Source organism: Amblyomma maculatum, chromosome 9 (assembly GCF_055883805.1).
Source record: "Amblyomma maculatum isolate TAMU_Amacu chromosome 9, ASM5588380v1, whole genome shotgun sequence".
NCBI lineage: Eukaryota > Metazoa > Arthropoda > Arachnida > Ixodida > Ixodidae > Amblyomma > Amblyomma maculatum.
Genome location: NC_139352.1, coordinates 58,433,222 through 58,455,768, shown reverse-complemented (window position 1 = coordinate 58,455,768; position 22,547 = coordinate 58,433,222). Strand labels below are relative to the sequence as shown.

General features: G+C 47.0%; 1 protein-coding gene across 1 annotated transcript in view; it reads left to right on the top strand.

The window, feature by feature from the left end:
• Positions 1–4,711, top strand: part of LOC146179126 (uncharacterized) — a 78,593-nt gene extending 73,882 nt beyond the window's left edge. Inside the window, exons 6-9 of the mRNA XM_084580118.1 lie at positions 653–952; positions 1,750–2,082; positions 3,396–3,737; positions 4,497–4,711. Of these exons, the coding sequence (XP_084436244.1) occupies positions 653–952; positions 1,750–2,082; positions 3,396–3,737; positions 4,497–4,711 (1,190 nt within the window). The remainder of the gene's footprint in view (positions 1–652; positions 953–1,749; positions 2,083–3,395; positions 3,738–4,496) is intronic.
• The last annotated feature ends 17,836 nt before the right edge of the window (positions 4,712–22,547 follow it).

Here is a 22,547-nt window from a genome sequence, read left to right as displayed (position 1 = left end):
AAACTAATCACTGAAGAAAAAAAAAAAAAAACCGAGAATGAAGGAAAGCGAAGGACGGAAACATGCACACATTTCCGTGCATGCGTCTTTTATATTAATTGTGGTCATCTTAGCTGCTCAGTTATTGTTTTTTTTCTTCAGTATGAGAAACTAACTACTTTCGATGGAGGCGAAACGAGGAGGCGTCCGTGTGCTGTGCGATGTCAGCGCACGTTAAAGATCCCCAGGTGGTCGAAATTACTCCATAGCCCTCCACTACGGCTCCTCTTTCTCTCTTTTCACTTTAACTCCCACCTTCCTTCCTTCCCTTACGGCGCGGTTCAGGTGTCCACAGAAGCAAGTGTGACAGATAGTGCGTCTTTCCCTTCCTGTGAGCCAATTATTATTATTATTAAACTAACTACATAAAAGTTCGGCACTCGGTACCTTTAGATGTTCTTAACAATATGACCAATTCATTTGGAGCCCAGAGAGCTCCGTCGCCAAAGAGTGATGCGTCAACAGTAAAGTGCAGTTGCCATTTAATATCAAGTTTCAAGAAGTAAAAGAAGTAAAAATTTTGAGAACAATTTTGGGGTCGATTAACGTTTGGCTTGAGTAGAATGCGGTAGCGCAGAGCCCTTTTTTCTCCTTTTCACACGCTTCTGCGCAGACAAGATGGAGGTCAGCGTGCAGCTTGGTCCGGGCCTAAACGCGAGCTACATCACCGAGGGGGCTGATGTGTACATGGAATGCTCGATCCTAGCCGCCTCCAGAATCACTGATGTCTCCTGGCGCCGCGACGGACGCGCACTCCAGAGACTGTCTGGCCACTCGAGTGAGGCGGTAGTCACCTCGCACTACCTGGTGATCCGTGGGGTGAATGTCAACCACTCCGGCAGCTACACGTGCCTGGCCACCACCGCAGACGGAGAAACAAAAGAAAGCGCGCCGCTGGAGCTCCGGGTGAGACGTGAGTGATCAAGAACTTCGGTTTGCATTGGACATGAGGCATGCATCTAAAACATGGGCGACGACAAAGTAAGTGATGCTTTGCGCACATTTCTTTTATTTTAAGCGCAAATGCTTTTTTAGAAATTTGTTGCATGTGTGCCAGCCCCATAAAAATTCTCTGCTACTATTTATTTTATTTTTAATTGAGTCAATGATTACTACAGTATTGTTACTTATCACATTTTTGAAACTTTGTACGTAAGAAATAAATTTTAGCGCGCTGTATCAACTGGTTATATGGTCAGCCTGCAGACGAAAACTTAGCGTATATCAACAACACCGTAGCACAAGGTAAATTACGCGTACATGATCAGTCCTGATAGTATCATGCACATCATCTGCGCAATTGTAGTGTGATCCACGCATAAAGAAAGAAAGCAGAGCCCTGAATATTCTCATCCTCTTTATAATATCTTAACTGATAGTTTTCGCGCACGGCAGCGTTGGCCCAATGGTTGGGTCAGCCGCCTTAAAAGAACATGTTTTCGGGTTCAACGCCTAATGCCGCCTGGTTGTCATCTCGGTACGAATTGGCGCGAGCTGTTTCGGGTGGACAGCTTTTGCCATTGAAATGCCTGGAAAAATCGATGCTTGACCGCACGTTGTATCTATGTCAGTCATGGGGCCCCACGGCAAACCTGTCCTGGACCCATTAATATCCCGTCATCAATATTACTACCGTAATTCCACATACGCAGCCTGTGCATAATATTTGAGTAGTTCGACAGGTAGTACACCTCCTGCCTTCCCTCGCAGACTCCCCTCAATGCAATGCACCACTGGACAAGGTCCTGGCGGTAACCCTCGGTGAAACGGTGAACGTGACCTGCGACGTGACCGCAGATCCGAGCGAGGGCCTGAGTTACTACTGGGTAGCCGAAGACAACGCTGGAAACAGGCGCCGAGTGCATCCGAGAGCTACGGAGGCCGAAAACGGAGAGAGTAACGAAGGGTGGCCATCCGAGCAGGACTCGAACCGTATGGAGTTTCAGGTGGTGACGTACTTGTTCCACGCGACGCTGCTCTGCTGGGCCAGGAACTCAGTGGGTACCCAGCGAGAACCCTGCCGCTACTGGTTTCAGCTGAGACGTGAGGGCTTCCATATTAAAGCATGCTCAAAGGACAAAGAGCCTGAAATAGTCGCATTGCACTGGGACGCAAAAATGAATGTGATAGTCTAGAAGCGTGAAAAAAAACGTCAAATTCGTATATATGATAAATAATTTTTTCAGATAAAGGTATGAATCCCTAAATATGGTATGAGCGGCGTGCGAGTACTAAGAGTCCGAAATTCGCAAATACTAAAGCAGCGGACGCCGCAGGCCACGGATTACTAGACATCTTGAAGATAGGATTTAGTGCAGCAGCGGCCGTAGCTAGGCTGATGAAGATAATAGTAATTGGTTGTAATTGTGTTTGAGGAGTACTATCTCAGAGTATCACCGTTTTCGCGGGTACACTTTTAAACAAAGTATTCAATAAATGACGGGGACGCTTAAGTTTGGGCTAAAGAGTAGACGGGACAGTGTGCCTTAGGTTGTCCACTTTGTTTTCGAGGAAGTACACGAACGGGAACAAGGCACAACAAGCTGTAATGGGGAACGGGAACCATTAACTCTGTGCCATCACTTATACACCTAAAGTGTCTGCTCTGTTTAAGTTTGCACCCTGTTTTCCCCACTGCTGACTACTGCGGCAGCGGTGACTTTTGCGGTGCAAGGAGCTGTATAGTCTCTCCCGTTGCATACGGAGTGCCGCAAAAGAGACCACTGAAGCACTGCGCTTTGTAAACAATACTGCGAGAGCAAAGTGCAACAGAAGAGCCGGCGTCGGCGCTCCGGTTGTAACGCAAAAGTTCTCGCGCGATTTCTTATCAAAATTGGGACGCAACCGCTTACAGTAGTGTTTAGAGCACCAATTTGCTAGCCAAGATGGAGACTAGTTTGTGATGAGGATTTGAACTGATTGTAAGAGTAAGCGCCTCCGTCATTTACTCAACAAATTTTTACAAAAAAAAAAATGAAACAAAGAGAATTCACGGAATGAAAATGCAATCGCTATCGCGGGTAATCTTAAGGCGAAGTTTGGAAATATGCCACTCATTTTATCTGAACTGGCGCTCCCTTTAATCTGCCACGGCTGTATCGATGGTAAGCACCATTTATAGAGAAAGCAGTTAGTAGGCGCTGTAGTAATTCTTAGAGTATTTAGCCAAAATAGACCGTATTATTACAACTCGTCGGCTTATAAGTGCATCCAATGTCTGCTTCGTTAACGAAGGCAATTGTGTTGTGATGGAGGTATAGATAAGCATACTATATGTTGCGCATGTTATCAATTTTACTTAGGAAGAGATTGTTAACCCTCCTAAAACGCTTTTCGTGTCGTCGTCAACACCACAGGTGACCGCTCGTCCAGCCTCAACTGCACAGTGGGTAACTACACGGACACCTCTTTCTCCCTGATGTGCACGTCCCGATATCAGGGATCGGCCGGAGGTGGCCACCCAGAAGCAACGCTGCCTCGGCTCCACATTCAACTGCACGATGCAACGGCTGGAAATCGCTCCATACGAGGCTTCTGGGCGTGGGAGGGCAGCGACGTCTACGGGAACACGGTGTTTTTGACAGGTCTCAAACCTGGAAGGGAGTACCTGCTGGTTGCTCGGCTGGAAGAGGAGGTGGCCACTTTCGCAACATACGTCAGGACGTTGGCGCAAGCTCAGACGCTACGAGAGCGCGAAGGTAGTATCACAGTGGACGTTGTAGTTTCTATTCAAAACTGATACGTGTCTTGGGGGCTGTATTCAAGGCGAATACTATTTTTCAGCTCACATGCGGCATCACTAAGTAATAGATTATTTACTGTTCCTGATGGTGACGCCGCAAAGCTCTTTCTTTATTTAAAAAAGAATATTTGAAGAAGTTAATGTTTTTTTAACAGGGTAGAGGCTACATTATATAAATCTCGATCGAAGAATCTATAGAACCGCGTAAAAATACGACAATATACTGTAGCTATATTGTAACGTCCGACTTTCTGTAATTCTGCAGAATGTATTATATTTCTGTAGTTTTCTGCATTAATTTTTTTACATTGTAGCATTTGTCGGTTGTAGCTGCACAAAAGTCTTATGTTACGGCAGAAATGCTGTCGTCCCAGCACGTTACTGTCAAAAAGTACAGATAAATTCGGTTTTCATAACAGAAAACTTTCTGCAGACTTTTTCGACTGGGATCAACTTAATCACAGATGCTTTACGCATGTGGATCACAGCATATGCTGAAAAATGGCCAATACGATGTAATTCTTTAATGCAGTCGTCGCTCCATTGTTTATGATGGAGCTCTATCTATTGCAATCTACGTTTGTGCAGTGTGATCATTTTGTTGTAATAATTAGCTGCACTCATTTTATTTTCCATGTGTTTGCTTTGTTGTGAGCTTCACAGTATGATCCAATCGATCTGCCTCCTCACTACTGTTTCCTTCTACTCATTGCAGAAAAAGGAACTCATGGCAGCACAAAGTTCCCACTCGTCACTACTGTCGTGATACTCATCAGCGTCGCGTTCATCGCAACGTTTGGCTTAACGATCGTCGGATGGGCACTGTGGTACAAGTGCCGTAGGAGAAAATCACAACATCGCAGTGTCGCGGCTGCGCGGAAGCATGAGGAGCACAAGACGTACGTCGCCTCGGACTCTGCGTGGAGCTGATACCTTGGGAAGACTTTTACACCTACTGATCCAGCAGTTTCGTGCCTCTTGTTGTACATCTCTTCACAACCACTCTTCAGTCCCCACAACGTAGAGGTCTTCGGCCACAAACGCGAACAACATAGACCTACATTTTTCAACTTCTATAAGCCACCTGCGACCTTGATTGAATATTGTAACGCAATGAATGCCAGTAATTTCTATTTATGTGCTTGAAACCTTGCAAAAGAATCACACATAAGACACATTGCCGCGGCACAAACGCCGGGGCACAAATGGGGCACAAACGCACAATAAAGATAACGAAATCGGACTTGCTCACAGGTTGTTGCACCCGGACGGGCGAAACCCTCAGAGGGAAGCCTACCTTATTGCCATTTGTTTGGCGCAGTGAATTCAGCCTGCGCTTTTTCAGTTCGTGACTGTACGTGATTACCACCAGGATGAGTGATGCCGACCTCATGAGAGCTGTAGATATATTTCTTGTGTTTGGATACCCTCTGGAGCTGAGTACGGGCCACGGCCAGACAGGGATTCCTGTGACACAAAATTCTACCAAGGATAGCTTTGATGGCGCTGCACCGGTCGAAACAACGGCAAGAGTTAGTGGTTTCACGCCCCCCCCCCCCCCTCCCCCCAACTTGTACTGAATGAAAATGAAAAATTAAACTATTGTTTTCTTATTGCGCGTACCTTGTTGTCATAGACTTCCAGTTGTGGTCGATGTTGCATTTTGTATCTGTCGTGACACGACTCGTATGCAGGATCCTATTCCTTCAATTACGGAGAAAGTTGTATTGGTTAGAAAATCAAAGTATCTGGCACATGCCAGTGACCCAAGATACATGAGCCAATGCTACCGGCGGCCAATCAAATGTGTGAGATTTAGACATTCAAAACCGCTTTGGTAATTATTTTGTGTTATACGTCGGAGGCCATGGTGACACATATTAACCATCCAGAACAACCCGAGTGTTACCGCTAGGAACATGCTGGCTTTCGCCACCGCATCACTGGGGCAGTTCGACAAGTGCGCATCTGAATCGGAATTTGATATGTGCCCTGTGGCATTGGGAAGCTTGAAACTTACTCAGTGATCGGAGTAGCTTGATTACTGTGAATGCTGCGATGAATGATATCATTCACTTTTTAGCTCTTAGGTGTCCACTATATCTGTATGTCATCTCCATTGCGAAAAAGTTGCATGATGTCTATTACACTGTTTTGCATTGAAACGGGGACATGGTGGCCAGATGTGGACAGATAACGCTAGAAGCTAGTAGAACCTTCTGTGCAACTCAATGGAGTCATTTCTACCTCAAGTTGTGTAAAAGCTTGGGGACTTAACGGCGAGAAAATATTTCAATTCAGATGACTGTTCCTACTATCCGCAGTGAAATCTGAATCGTAAAGTAACTTGGCAGTGAAAGTAACCCGTTCCGGTGGCACCAAAAGGCACCTCTACTGTATTTTTTTATCTGACCACTACAATTCTATACTCGCATCGCGTTCTCTAGAGTTGCTTCTTTCCGAGAGTAAAAACCGGTATCGAATTTATCAAAGGAAGCTAAACATTTCAACAGATTTGCCTGTCTGGTTGGGTTGATAACTAAATAAGACTTGAAAGTTCTCCAACCAACACTTTTATTTTATAAAACCCGACGTTTCGGAGCCGGCTCGGCTCCTTCTTCAGGGGTGCATGACGCGGGGCTGCGTGCAGCTATAAGTAAAGGAATGGTCGAGGGGGAGAAGAAGGTGGGGGGGGGGGAGAATGGGGAGGGGGTGGAATGTGTGTGAAAGGAATGAGAAGGAAGGAGGGGGGTTTAGACGAGTGAGGGTGCCGCAGGTGCAGGTGTGCTCGCTGGCGACTTTTTTCTTTTCTTCTGTGAAGTGGCCAGGAGAGAGCGAAGACCTTGCAAGTATACAGCAGGGAGGTTGCCTGTTGTCCGGTTGATGTTATTTGCGGTAGACTGTATGTGCCTTGACTCGAGGAGGCGTCTTTTGCGGTAATTGGTCTCGGTCTCCAAGATGAACGTTTCTTCGAAATTTATTCTGTGGTCGGAATCTTCTGAATGTTCAGCTATGGGGTTGCGTTCTCTTGAAAAATTTCGTACATCGTTCTTGTGTTGCCGAATTCTTTCTTTTAGGTTTTTTGTTTCGCCAATGTAGCTAGCATCACAGTCGGCGCAGGGAATTTTGTAGACAATGCCTTGGGCTCTTTCTCTTGGTGGTCGATCTTTGGGGAAGGGTAGCAGGCTCCCCAAAGTGTTTGAAGGCTTGTGCGCCACTCGAATTCCCTCTTTTCTTAGAATACGGGCGATGGTTTCGCTGGCGCCTCGGACATAGGGGACAGTGACGTACTTTTGAGATGTAGTTGTTTGCTGCTGGTTATTTTCTTCCCGGGGCCTGTCGTTGCGTTTTTGGCGGCGAATGATTTTCCGGATAAATTTTTTTGGGTAGCCGTTCATGGTTAGTTCCTTGAATATTAAGCGTTTTTCGTTTGCTTTGTCGGGCTCTGTGGTGCAATGTGTTTCCACTCTTTGTAATAAGGTCTTCACAACTGACGCTTTATGGCTTGTCGGGTGGTTCGAAGTGAAATGCAGATATCGCCCTGTGTGGGTGGGTTTTCGGTATACGGAGAATCGCAGGCGGTTGTTTTTTCGGGTCACCAGAACGTCCAAAAACGGCAGGGCGCCTCGCTTCTCCATTTCTAGGGTGAACTGAATCTCCGGTTGAATGGAATTTAGATGAGAGAGGAAATTTTGGACTTCAGATTTCTTAATAATTGAGAAACAGTCATCGACATATCTCAGAAAAATTTTTGGCGGTGGGCGGAAAGAGTTGAGAGCTCGTTCTTCGATGTGCTGCATGGTTATATTCGCCATAGCGACAGAGATGGAGGCACCCATTGGTGTTCCCTTAACTTGTTTGTAGAATTCTCCTCGGCATGAGAAGTATGTGTTTGATAAGCATAGTTCCAGAAGGCGGCATATCTCGTCTACACTGAGTGGGGTTCGTGCGCTGAGTGTATCGTCGCGTTGTAGGGCTTCTCGAGTGGCGGCCAACGCGAGATTTACAGGGACATTTGTGAAAAGGGACACCACGTCAAAGGAAACAAGGCACTCGTCGGCCTCAAGGCTCACCTGGGATACGAGTTTGATGAAATGCCCGGCGTGTCGGACGTGGGTCGCGGTTTTTCCCGTGATTGGTGTTATGAGCTTGTGCAGGTATTCCGACAACGCACGGAGGGGGGGGGGGGGGGGGGGAGAAACGGAAGTTGTCGACTTCCCAATTGTCGACTTCCGTTTCTCCCCCCTCCGTGCGTTGTCGGAATACCTGCACAAGCTCATAACACCAATCACGGGAAAAACCGCGACCCACGTCCGACACGCCGGGCATTTCATCAAACTCGTATCCCAGGTGAGCCTTGAGGCCGACGAGTGCCTTGTTTCCTTTGACGTGGTGTCCCTTTTCACAAATGTCCCTGTAAATCTCGCGTTGGCCGCCACTCGAGAAGCCCTACAACGCGACGATACACTCAGCGCACGAACCCCACTCAGTGTAGACGAGATATGCCGCCTTCTGGAACTATGCTTATCAAACACATACTTCTCATGCCGAGGAGAATTCTACAAACAAGTTAAGGGAACACCAATGGGTGCCTCCATCTCTGTCGCTATGGCGATTATAACTATGCAGCACATCGAAGAACGAGCTCTCAACTCTTTCCGCCCACCGCCAAAAATTTTTCTGAGATATGTCGATGACTGTTTCTCAATTATTAAGAAATCTGAAGTCCAAAATTTCCTCTCTCATCTAAATTCCATTCAACCGGAGATTCAGTTCACCCTAGAAATGGAGAAGCGAGGCGCCCTGCCGTTTTTGGACGTTCTGGTGACCCGAAAAAACAACCGCCTGCGATTCTCCGTATACCGAAAACCCACCCACACAGGGCGATATCTGCATTTCACTTCGAACCACCCGACAAGCCATAAAGCGTCAGTTGTGAAGACCTTATTACAAAGAGTGGAAACACATTGCACCACAGAGCCCGACAAAGCAAACAAAAAACGCTTAATATTCAAGGAACTAACCATGAACGGCTACCCCAAAAAATTTATCCGGAAAATCATTCGCCGCCAAAAACGCAACGACAGGCCCCGGGAAGAAAATAACCAGCAGCAAACAACTACATCTCAAAAGTACGTCACTGTCCCCTATGTCCGAGGCGCCAGCGAAACCATCGCCCGTATTCTAAGAAAAGAGGGAATTCGAGTGGCGCACAAGCCTTCAAACACTTTGGGGAGCCTGCTACCCTTCCCCAAAGATCGACCACCAAGAGAAAGAGCCCAAGGCATTGTCTACAAAATTCCCTGCGCCGACTGTGATGCTAGCTACATTGGCGAAACAAAAAACCTAAAAGAAAGAATTCGGCAACACAAGAACGATGTACGAAATTTTTCAAGAGAACGCAACCCCATAGCTGAACATTCAGAAGATTCCGACCACAGAATAAATTTCGAAGAAACGTTCATCTTGGAGACCGAGACCAATTACCGCAAAAGACGCCTCCTCGAGTCATGGCACATACAGTCTACCGCAAATAACATCAACCGGACAACAGGCAACCTCCCTGCTGTATACTTGCAAGGTCTTCGCTCTCTCCTGGCCACTTCACAGAAGAAAAGAAAAAAGTCGCCAGCGAGCACACCTGCACCTGCGGCACCCTCACTCGTCTAAACCCCCCTCCTTCCTTCTCATTCCTTTCACACACATTCCACCCCCTCCCCATTCTCCCCCCCCCCCCCACCTTCTTCTCCCCCTCGACCATTCCTTTACTTATAGCTGCACGCAGCCCCGCGTCATGCACCCCTGAAGAAGGAGCCGAGCCGGCTCCGAAACGTCGGGTTTTATAAAATAAAAGTGTTGGTTGGAGAAATTTCAAGTCTTATCGAATTTATCAAGTAATGAAAGAGGCTGTATAGAGTGGGCAACTGGAATCAAAAATTAGTTTCCACCAGCTTGTGACGTCACTGCCGAGTAATCTACGACGTTCCGGATATGGCCACAAATCCTATAGTGGGAACGTTGATTAGATGATCTGGCGACTTTATTTACCTGAAGCAGAGAAAACGTTGCTCCAAAGTCTCTACCACACAACTTAGAACAATTACAGCCGGATGTGTATTAGTGAGGATATGGAGGAAAGATTTCCCGTACAAAGTTCTCCAATGAGACCAAGGAATGGGAAACATTAAAACTCATTTTCCTAGCAACAAAGCATTGAACCGCTGCGAAATGTGGCACAAATTATTAGCAGAGTCAAAGTTTCAGCTGAATCTGAGCAGGTCGAAGAAACACGTCGGAGCTGTCATTTAAACACGATTGCGTTATGGCAAAGGCTAAAAAAATCTCGCATAATATTTTGTTTCAAGGGCATGGATTCCTTGGAGGACCAGGCGCGAAACAAATGCGCTCATCAAAGGTTTCTGAGTTTACAATGCGTGGCTCCTCTGTCTTGCAAGAGTTAATTTTAGGAATAGAAGGCTAACACTCAAAGTTGAGTCATTCGCGTGCTCGCACTTATAATGCCTGGTTACTTATTGGCTGGAATGTCTTTCCGCATATTCATCCACAGACATATGGAAGACAATAGACTAAGGCTTTTCAAACAGTAGATTTTATGAACAGATTCGAAAAGCGAAGAGAAACGCCGATGAAAAGCATGGGAACTGCAATTCTATACCCTTTTCTACTATAGCGGTCAACAATCAATAACCTTATGCTCTTGTTGTGCCAGTATGGATAAGAGTTAGATCATTACTGTTTATAAGGCAACAAAATCGTTTGCAGATAGCTAAAAAAAAGTTTGGTTTCTATGCCGAAAATTGTGTTATGCACTGCGCGGGGATGCCGTTACCCGAAGGAAAAATTAATTCGGCTACGGGGCAGTAGTTTCTTTGCTCAGTTGTAACACATTGCGGCCTGTAGATCTACGTTCCTCAACCCTACATCTACAAAATGAACCACGGAGGGTTCCTTGAAGCTTTGATTGGGAAGCTTCGTAAGTTTCTGCACTTTTCGACCTGTAGAAAAAACCAAATTCGGACCTTGTAGCTGTACATCATGACTAACTCACTACTGCTGACACCAGTTTGCGAACATTGCGCAGATTCACGAAATGCATTTACAGTCAGGGACAAAAGTTTACGGGATGCGGATTTTTAGAAAAACATTTATTTCTTAGCTGCCTCATTAGTTTTCCCTGTCATACCTTTTCTCCGAATGGGGCTTGCATGTCTCGTCGTGATTCAACGCATTCCATTCCATATGTTTGCCCAGTAACATAAATAAAAGTTTTTCCACGACCTCACGTGCCACAAACCTTTGTCCCTGACGACGTTGCAAAATTGCGTTGGTGTGAAATTTGAGACACAGACTCTTTTCTTGAATGGCGGCAATGCCTTCGCCACCTCGTGTTAGAAACTAGAAAGAAAAATAGAAGGCGAATACTTAAAGCCTCGAGGCACCTAGTGAAGAAAGATAACTCTGTGCGAAGGAGCATTTGAAGCTCACCTTGTTTTCTCCGCAGGCTTGGAGTCTCCCCCTTGATGCCAGGGGACGTGCAAAAGATATCCAAGACCACATACAACAATATCACACTGTGTCAAGCACACTGGCTCTCGACAGTGGTTCGCCCCCCTATACGGTCTTATAGAAACACGTTAGGCTCCTTTACGTGATCTTAATACAAATCAGGGAGAGGGGGGAGGCGTGCTTCGTTTCGGTCCTATGTCCATCTCTATGTCCGCCGGTCGCGTCTCAACAAACTGCTCTACATGTATCTGTTTACCTCGCCTAACAGTTTCTATGTACGCCCCCCCCCCCCCCCCTTTTTTTTTTGGAGGTGAAGATTGCATTTGTGTCAGAGATGTTGGGGCGACCCCATGTTGTTTGTCAACGGAGTGATTCTCATTCAGCACACGTGCTTCGTCGCGTCATGACGAGGACAGGCTTATTCGGCTTTGTGCTCCCAGCAAGGCCTGTGCTCAGGACAAGTTTTAAACGAAAGAGAAATATTTCTTCTACTCTTGAAGGCCATGGCATTCTTCTAGTGAATATTTAACAGTACCCTTGAATCACCTGAGAAATGATTCATATTTCGTGCGTTCGTTTAGAAATTACCTGCTAGCATATTTTGTTCATGTGACATAAAAGCGAGTTAGAAATGATCCTTTATAGACTTGACATACAGAAAATATAAACCAATGAAGGCGCAATTCTCATATTTAATATTTTTGCGCAGAATGAAATTGAAAATTGAAAACCGTTTATTTCTCTCGCAGAGATGCCAGAAGTGCGAGTGTATAAAGCTCGCGAATAGATGGACCGCTTGCAAGGAACACGAAAACACCCCGAAAAGAACAACTAAATTTTAAGCGAAGCAGCTCATATATTATGAAATAAGGTAGAGAAGAGAAACATAGGGAAGGGGTTCTTTGTGTGCTGTGTTATTTCTGTCACTTTGTGACGTCAAGCTTTCGGCCACAGTTGTCTCGCACGGTGAATCAAGAAGAGCACAAACGAATTCTTTCGCCAATTTGAACTGCTCATAAACATTATCAACCCTCTGCAACGAAGTGTTTGTAGTTTTTGCTGTCTTCAAACATCGAGGCCACGGGAGCAAATGTATTCATGGTTTAAATTATATACTGTGGTCCTACTCATTTACCCATAAATAACTGCGCAAATAAATGATGCATTTTACCTGCTTTAAGGTATTCATTCTGCCAGAAAAAGTGAACAGAAGTTATTGACACTCACAAGAGCCGTATGCATGCCTACGGTCATTCAGCAAACCTTGCTCAGAGTCCCGGCCCAGAAAATATTTAATTTTCGCACTTTACTGCTCAGAATTGGTGGAAATTGCGCTTTTGTAGGAGACTTGTGAGAGGAGCTTGGTCGCAGCTATGTATTGGACTAACGCCTGAAATGCTTTACAACCGTAAATAATTTTCTTTTATTGCGGAAGCAATACTAGACCAGGTAGTCCGTGGCCGCATTCACGAAGTACCTTGAACAACCGCGAAGAAGAAGAAAGAAGAAGAAAGAAGAAGAAGAAGAGGAAGGAAAAGAAGAAGAAGAAGAAAAGAGAATAAAAAGGAAAAAGAAAAAGGAAAGGGAAAAGGAAAAGAAAAAGAAGAAGAACGCTCGGTAACTCACAGCTAATGCTTTCGCTCCATATTCGGTTCAGCAACGTTGAACCCTACTCATTTTTATTTTTTTGTAACACACAAGCAGTGATTATGCTCGAGAAACAACATAAAAAAATGATAAATTTAGGTTTACCGCAGGAAACGACAGAGCAAGAAAGAATTTCGGTCAAAGACGATTAAGGAGATGTATGACAAAGGAACATGGTAGCGCCCCGCCCTCTCATCGTCATGGTCTGAAAGTAACACAGCGCTGTGTTTTTCGCAACTACGGTCGCAAGGTTGTTGTTTTAAGGCCTTATTCAGCTAAATCTGCTACTGGATTGCTTAAGTCATGCAGCCCTGCATTTCGCCGTGGAATCCACAGCCGCAAGTGGCTACCTTCCGCGGAAGCCACCGTCGGGGTTTTTCTTCGCTGTCCATCCTTGAGCTGGGCGCGCTTCCGTCGGCGTCAAAACCTCGTCTGTACGTGGTCGACACCTATTGGGATCTGCTTACGGCAGGAAACTTCTGCTCTGCACCTCCTTTCCGATAAATACACTATTTATGAAAAGGGAGTTCTCGTTCTATTTAGCCATGTGATCACTGCGAAATGAGGTTATATGTATTTCGAAATACGCTTCAGCTAAATTCCAAAACTTTCATGAAAGAATTTGTATTAATATTGTAAGGTAACGCGAAGGTCGGACTTGGGGAATCAGGCTTTATTACAGACCTGAAGCCTTGGTCGCACACTGCAGCCAAACACACTCCGCGATGACGATGGGTATCTACAAGAGGGAGCAGGATGAAGATGAAGCAGCACGTTCAGCAGTGTGGAAGATGAAGCGCCACACAGTGCTCACACTATTTCGCCCGCGCAGTTCAAGCGGCCAGCCTGGCCGCAATTAGTCCGCAGGAATGCGCCGAACAAAAGGTTTCATACGTGAAACGTGGACAACTTCAGTGCTACGGTAACGACAGTCCGGAGGAGGGTAAACAGGGGAGACGCGATAGTTGACCGGGGAGGTTTTTGCAAGAACTGTGTAAGGACCAATGTAACGGTGCTGTAACTTGTCACAAAGGCCAGGAGTGCGTAATGGGGTCCAAAGTAACACCTCGTCGCCGGGACGGAACGAAACTTGGCGATGGGTTGCATCATAGCGGTACTTGCGGTCTTCCTGGCTAGCTTCCGTGTTGACGCGAGCAAGCCGGCGTGATTTGGCCACTCGGGAAAGGAACTGGTCAGGAAGAGAGGATGAGGAACTGGCATGTGTAGAAAGAAAAGAGGCGTCAAGAAAGGTAGCGGGAGAACGGCCGTAAACGAGGAAAAACGGGGTGTAACCTGTGGTCCGCTGTACAGCCGTATTGTAGGCGAACGTAACAAAAGGAAGTATTACGTCCCAGTTTCGGTGGTCCTGGTCGACATACATAGACAACATGTCAGAAAGCGTGCGGTGGAACCGCTCAGTCAACCCATTGGTCTGCGGGTGATAGCTGGAGGTCAATTTGTGATGTGTGGTTGAGGCTTCAATAACTTCGGCTACAATCTTCGACAGAAATGTCCGACCACGATCGCTGAGAAGCACTTGAGGGGCCCCATGGCGCAGTACGAGCGATTCCAAAAAGAAGGTCGCGACCTCATGTGCTGAGCCATTAGGCAGGGAAGCGGTCTCAGCGTAGCGTGTTAGGTGGTCGACGGCGGTGACGATCCAGCGATTACCTCGTGCGGACAATGGAAGTGGCCCGTATAAGTCTATGCCAACAACGGCAAAAGGAGTAGCAGGGCAAGGTAGCGGCTGTAGTAGGCCAGCAGGAGGAGAAGTGGGCCGTTTGCGGCGCTGACATGGCAGACAAGAGGCGACGTATTTTGCCACACTTGAGGCGAGGCCTGGCCAGAAGAAACGGGCTTTCACGCGGTGGTAAGTTTTATGAAAGCCTAAGTGACCGGCTGTAGCATCATCGTGGAAAGCCGCCAGGATACGGGTGCGAAGCGCTCTCGGAATAACGGGGACCCAACGGGTGCCTTCGGAGCAATAAATATAACGGGAGAGCACGCCGTTGTCAAGTTTGAACTTTTGGAGTTGCCTGCGCATCCTAGCGGTAGGAGGGTGAGAAGCACCGGTGAGAAGGTTGATTAGGGAAATACAGTAGGGATCTGCTCGCTGGTTTGAAATAATGGCGTAGCGATCTGGAGCAGCGGCAAGAGTAGCACAGGTTAAGGTTGGGGCTCTGGACGACATTGGGACGTCGAGGGTGCACGCAGGAAGGCTCGAGGAAGCACTAGGTGGCGATTCTGATAGCGGGCAGCGGGAAAGAGCATCGGCATCTCGATGTTTGCGTCCCGATTTGAATATGACATCAAAGTGGTACTCCTGCAAACGCAGAATCCAACGGCCCAGGCGTCCAGTCAAATTTTTGAGGGTTGATAACCAGCACAGAGCGTGGTGATCGGTAACGATCGTGAAATGGCGGCCGTAGAGGTAGGGGCGGAATTTCTGAACTGCCCAAACGACGGCTAGGCACTCTTGCTCAGTGATGGTGTAGTTGCGTTCCGCTAGTGTTAGAGTTCGACTGGCAAACGCAATTACCTTTTCCCGAGAAGCGGTATCACGTTGCAGAAGTATGGCGCCGATACCGAGGCTGCTGGCATCGGTGTGAAGAATGGTGGCAGCAGTGTCGTCGAAGTGAGCGAGAACAGGGTCCGAAGTGAGGGCATTCTTTAGGGTTTGGAAAGCTTTTTCGCATTCTTCGGACCAATTGAAAGTAGTACGGTCTGTAAGGAGGCGGTGGAGCGGTGCAGCAATGGTAGCGAAATTTCGAATGAAACGGCGAAAGTACGAAGACAGGCCAAGGAAACTGCGTAGTTCCTTAGTCCGCTGAGGGCGTGCAAAGTTCAAAACTGCAGCAAGCTTGTCAGGGTCGGGTCGAATGCCATCGCGGCTGACGAAGTGGCCCAGGATCTTGATTTCTTTCTTGGCGAAATTACACTTTTTTGTGTTCAGCTGGAGACCGGCGGATGCCAGGCACGTTAATACTTGATCAAGGCGGCATAAATGATCAGAAAAAGTCGCAGAGAAAATAACTATGTCGTCCAGGTAGCACAAGCATGTTTTCCACTTAAGTCCTCTAAGAACAGTGTCAATCATGCGCTCAAACGTAGCGGGGGCATTACAAAGTCCAAAAGGCATGACATTGAATTCGTAAAGCCCATCGGGAGTAGCGAATGCTGTTTTTTCTTTGTCGGCTTCGTGCATCGGTATCTGCCAGTAACCGGAACGCAAATCCAAAGTGGAGAAATATTCGGCGCCCTGAAGACAGTCGAGGGAGTCGTCAATTCGTGGCATAGGGTAAACATCTTTTCGAGTGACTTTGTTAAGTGCGCGGTAATCAACGCAAAAACGCACGGACCCATCCTTTTTTTTGACCAAGACGACCGGAGATGACCAGGGGCTAGCTGATGGCCGAATAATGTCTCGCCGGAGCATATCATTCACATTATCTTCTATGATTTTACGTTCTGATAAGGAAACACGGTAAGGGCGGCGGCTAACAATAGAAGTACCTTCTGTAATAATGCGGTGCTGCGCAGAAGACGTTCGGCCCAAGGTCGGAGAAGTGACATCAAAGGAGGCTTGGTGTTTTCGAAGTAATTCCTGCAAAGCTTGGCGGTGAGTCGCAGGAAGGTCAGGATTGATGGTGCCAAAGAGAACACAGAGAGAAGCATCGGAAGAAGCTGCTGGTGAGGAAGAGGGGGCGGTAAGGGTGGTGAGGGACACTGGGTGAATGTCCAGGACACAAGGAAAACATGTCCCTTTAGTCAGCACAATGGGCTCTGGGGAAGTGTTCGAAGCAGCGACAAGCGCTGTGCCATGCTCAAACCGAACAAGACTTGGTGGTAGCGCGATTCCGCGGGTCAGATGGCGATCAGAAGGCACGATTAGCACATCTCCGTTATCAATGTCAGCAGAAGTAAGCGCGACAAGTTGTTCGCATCCAGGGGGCAACACTGAGTTAGTAGCGGCAAGCAGGCGATAACGGGGCTCGGGATGTTCAGAAGACGGATCGCTCTCGTTCATGTAAATGATCCTGTCGCGACACGAAATGCTGGCTGATGCGGCAGACAGAAAATCCCAGCCTAAAATAATTGGGTGAGCGCACGGTGACATCACGGCAAATTGTACATGGTGGCGGACACCGTCAACAAAAACTCGCACAGTACACTTAGCAGAAGGCCGAATTATTGCACCATTAGCTCCACGGAGTTCAGGTCCATCATAAGGCGTTTTCACTTTTCGCAAGCGGGAGCACAAGTCAGTGTGTATCACAGAAACAGCGGCGCCCGTGTCAACCAAAGCTTCAACAGATAATCCTTCAACCCGCACTAAAATAATATTCCAGGGACGTTCCGGAGGATTTTTGGGATGGCCGAAGAGTGCAGTTTTCCCTCCTAAAACTGCAGTGGTCAGTTTTCCGACAGGCGGGGGGTCGTCAGAGAAGCTTGACGGAGAGGCGAGGCTGAGCGGCGAAAAGGCGAAAGAGAACGGCGTCTTGAAGGCCTGTAACCAGCAGGCGGAGCGGGGCTTTCTGGCGGGGGTGATGAACGTCGGGGATAATCGGGGAATGAACGGTGGTTAGAGCCGGAAAAGCGAGGAGGGTAGTCTGCTTCAAATGATTCGTAGCCGCGGCGTTCATTCTGGAGCCTGCGACGACAGAAGCGGGAAATATGGCCTCGGTACCCGCAGTAATAACACACAGGGCGGGCTGGGCGCCAGTTGGGGTAGTATGTCGGCGCTGCGGCAGGTGGTGCCAATGCAGCGACATGAGCAGTGGTAGGCGCCGGTGGCGTAGGCGCTCCAACTGCGGGCGGCAAGGACGTGATCTGGGCGTACGTTGGCACCTGACAAATGGTAGGAGCGACCGATGTTGGCGGGGAATAGGTCATTGAGGCCAGCTCTTCTTTAACAATGCTACGCAGGCCGGCACTTGAATTATGTGGCTCAGATGCAGGGCGGCACAAATTACCTTGAGCCGAGAGCTCTTCACGAATTAATTCGCGAATAAGCACACGGAGGTCAGCTTCGGCAGTGAAACCAAATGAAGTGGGATCAGGCTGCAGGCGTATTGACTGTAGTTCGTCAAGGCGTTGACAAGTGGATATGATGGCATCGATTGTGGTAGGGTTCTGCACGGCCAGGGCGTTGTAGGCGAGTGGCCCAATACCTTTAAGGACGTGCCGAACCCGCTCGGCCTCTGGCATTGTGTCATTGATGCGCCGACAAAGTGAAAGTACATCTTCTATATAAGAGGTGTAGGTCTCATTAGGCCGCTGAAGTCGGGCTTCTAGCTTCTTCTTGGCGGACTCCGTGCGAACAGTAGGAGCGCAGAAAATCTGGCGTAACTTTTGTTTAAAGGTAGCCCAGTCCGGAATCGTCGACTCATGATTTAGAAACCACGTTTTGGCCACATCCGTCAAATAAAAGGACACATTAATTAATTTAAGAGAATCGTCCCATCGGTTGAAAGCACTGACCCGGTCGTAGCTGTCGAGCCAGTCATCAGCGTCGTCGCCGCGGAGACCGGCGAACATCTGCGGGTCGCGCTGACGGCTACTGACAGTCCAAGTGGCAAGGGGAGCTGGAGTCGAGTTGGTAGCAGCCGGAATAGCGGAGTGGCCCTCTTGTGTCATGACGATGGTGGTCGGGGTCAAACGGCGGCCAGAACGAAGCTCCAGGTGGATGCAGGTGACGAAGCAGCGGGGAAATCAAGGCGCACCTCCACCACGTGTAAGGTAACGCGAAGGTCGGACTTGGGGAATCAGGCTTTATTACAGACCTGAAGCCTTGGTCGCACACTGCAGCCAAACACACTCCGCGATGACGATGGGTATCTACAAGAGGGAGCAGGATGAAGATGAAGCAGCACGTTCAGCAGTGTGGAAGATGAAGCGCCACACAGTGCTCACAATATAGAATTGAGAAGTCACTACGGAAACTGTATTGGGAGAGTGCGGAAGCTATAGCATTGTTGCGACATTTTTTGTCTTTTTACTTTCTAATAAGTTTAGTTTTTTATTTGACTTTTCAATTATTTTTTATGGCATTTTATTTATACTTGCCATTTTTTATTGCTTATTTTTCCTTTTATTCTTGTTATTTACCACTATAATTAATTACCATGAAAATGATTGGTATTATTACTCCTTTATTGTTACTATTATTCATTACACTCATTGCTGAATATTATTTATTCTTAGAAAGTATAATAATGCTTTTCCATTAATTAACAATTTCTTCTGTTGTGTGACGAAGGCTCTCGATTGCTCTCGATTGCAGAGTGTTGTGCAGGGCTACTCGGATACATACATTTACATATTACAGTACACATATGAGAGCTTTCGCTGCAAGCACTGAATATCTAGACGTAGCTCACTGGTTAGTGCAAAGGACTGCTAAGCTCAAGGATAAGGGATGCAACGTCAGCCTCGGTAGTCGTGTTTTACAGAAGGCGAAAGACAGAAGACGACAGCGCACGGTGCGATGACAGAAGATCGCAAATTGGTCCAACTGATCGAAATTAATTAAACCTTTCACCGCGGCTCTTCTCACAGGCAATGGTCGCATAACGGTGTTAAACCGCGCATAAAATGCCTCTGTTTATATTGGTCTGAATGCTCGTTTCGGAGCATGTAGCTTGAATTTTCACGATGACCGTGCATAAAACAGCAAAAATAATATCCAAGACTAATGATGCAGCGAAGGGGATGGGGTGTTTCATTACTGTGAATACCATGAGTAGACACCTAAAGGCGCTAATAACGATTATCAGGGCATGCTTGATTGTACTTATAGCTCTTTTCCATCAGGCGAGGCTTTCCGGGCCTACCCAGCGTATTTGATCCTTAACAATTGCTTCTGGATTTGGCTACCAAAGCGAGCGAGAGAGATATGAAACCTCAATGTCCACTGGTGTGGCGCCGTTTCCACTCCTGCGACGAACTGCACCCGCTGGGAACTTTGATTTCTACCCGATATAAGGTAATTATTTCCATTCTTTTTTTCCCCACTGAGGTATATAATATTTTCTGTTTATCTGCATTTAAGCACTCGTCACTAGAAGCTTACGAAGTCTTCGAAACAAACGAAATCATTCCAAATGTTAGTACTCTGAAACTGCGGTCGTGAGTGTTATTAAACATGTAGTGCTGTCTAATCATCCTGTGAGGGAAAAAACAGATTAGGAAATAAAAAAGAACCCCCACCTGCCTTCTTTGTGCTCGAATGCATGACCTGTAAACAGCGCGCATAGTGCTGTTCAGCTAAAATACGGTGCGGCCGTACATGTTTTCACTTCTAGGGGTATTTATATGGAGTGAAACCTAAATTTGAAAGTGTTCGCCAGCCTACCCTGAGAAAAAAGTTAAAAAAAAAAAAAACGTTTCCTACGCTTCCCTCGTTTTTGATGTCTGTTGGCTTGACTCCTGTGTGCGTTGTTGTTGTTATGGCTGTAGGAAGAAGGAAAACAAAATGCACGGGCCTGCTACTGGCTCTGTAGCTCTGTGACAGAAGAGAAAATAGAGAAGAAAGGAAAAAGAAGAGGGAGAGAAAGACGCGCGCCGCAACAACCATCGTCCACCACCGAAGCGGTGGCGGATGCAATCACGGCCTACAACAGATAAAAATTCGGCGGCAGGCTAGCCCCCGCCGCAAGCTGCAGTGATATACCGATCTATACCAGCCCCATCAAGGCCAAGATCAGCCACCCTCCCATCCCTTTTTTGTGCGTCAGAAGGAACCTCTTAACCCGATACCCTAGAGTTTGCTCAACAGCTCAGCGAAACCTGTGACTTCGTAGCCTTTATGGTATAGGTGGCATGAGAAGGTTCCCACAAAGCTGCTATCACATCGGTTGGATCACGTTTCACATAAAATTTGCGATATTCAAGGGCGGATTACGGCTGTGGTTATAAAAAAGGGTTAGGTTAGGTTAGGTTAGGTTAGGCTAGGTTAGGAGAGTGCGAGGTTAGGTGCACACTTGATAACTGTGAAAGTTGAATATTGTACCATCGTCGTTGTCGCTCACTTGTTTGATAATGGATGCCCTCATCCAGCTCGTACAGGTTGTCCGCCAGGAAATTTGTCGCCGATAATGTTTCTCGCCATGACACCTGAATCAAAATGAGGCCGGCTTAGGTGAGGTGGACGCGTTGAATAATCTAGTAGATCTTTCCAAGCAGCGAGGCAGGGTAGCTACTCAGGCTTCACTCAGTCACTCGGGTAAGCACACCTCGTTTAACCATCAGCAAAAAGATTACCACTAGCCGAATGGAAGGAGATTGGGCGTGTCGGTGAAAGCTGCGAAGTATGAAGTTAATAAAAAATACAAAGCAAGATAGATTCCACACACTCGGAGACTATATGGAATAGTATATGTGAGCAGAGGGAAAAATGAGAAAATCTGAAGAATTGTGTAAATGGTTGAAAAATTTCTGCATAACAAATTTTCGCTGCAAAAGTGTGCTAGAAGAGGCTAATTGCGTTTGAGTGGTTAGGACGGGATCCAATACAATTACTTAAAATGTATTAGAATCTGATTCTTACAAAAATGGTAAATCTCGCTTTCACATAAGTTATTGAAGTCTACTGTTGTACAGCATTCGAGTTTTATGCGGTGTTTTTATTCGTACTTGTACATGATTAATGACGTTCATGTTTGTTTACTCACACTTCTCCTCTTATCCCTGGTCACGTTATGTTTGAGATTTTTTTTATTATTATTCGTGAAGCTTGCCATAAGGCATCAGTTGAGAAAGGGTGAACGGAACGCAGGAGATAGAAAGTTAAAAGAAGGAGTGAATTCCAGTTTCACTGAGGTATTCGCAGAGGTTGGCGGTGTAGTGGTTGTTCATTATCCACTTCTCACAATCACAATCGCGGTTCCACCGCAGGAACATCTTCATGAGTAGCCGTTTTCTAACTGTTGCTGGGCACGTCCACATCAAGTGACGCACATCCCAAATATCAGGTGCAGTGTCCCAGTGAGGGCACCTGTCAGTCACTGGCAGATCTTTATCACGCCACCGATGATGTACAGATGAGGTCAGAGCCGGCCTTGCCAAAATCCGGCGCACTGATACCTCCTCCTGCCGAGTAAGACTACGAGGGAGAGAGTGCGAACACGGAGGAATGACGTTTGAGATTTCTGTCCTCTAATAAAACGTTTGACCCGAGAGGAGCGTCAGGCCACTCGCCATACGGACCAGTTATGAAACTTTGCCATCCATTTTGAATCAGCGTAACGGGCACCTAAATTTTTTTTCTGAGCTGTGGTATTCTCATAATTTGTTGTCATTTAGTGGCGTACTGAATTAAAAAGCCAAATAAAATAAATACGGCGAGGTTGGTAGAGGCGGAAGAATATGCTTGTTCGTTATTCGTTTCAACGTTTGACAGAGAAGAAGCCAAATATTTTAGGGTGCAATCTAGTCTTCGTGCTAATGTGCGCCGTCCTGGGTGCTGATGCTGACCCGACCTATGTAGAAAACAAATTACACATTTTAAATACGTAAGAGAGGCCCTTGATTGGTTCTGGGGGGACCATAAAATCTGGGAAGTCGTGAGGCTTAGTTGGGATCGCTGGCCACT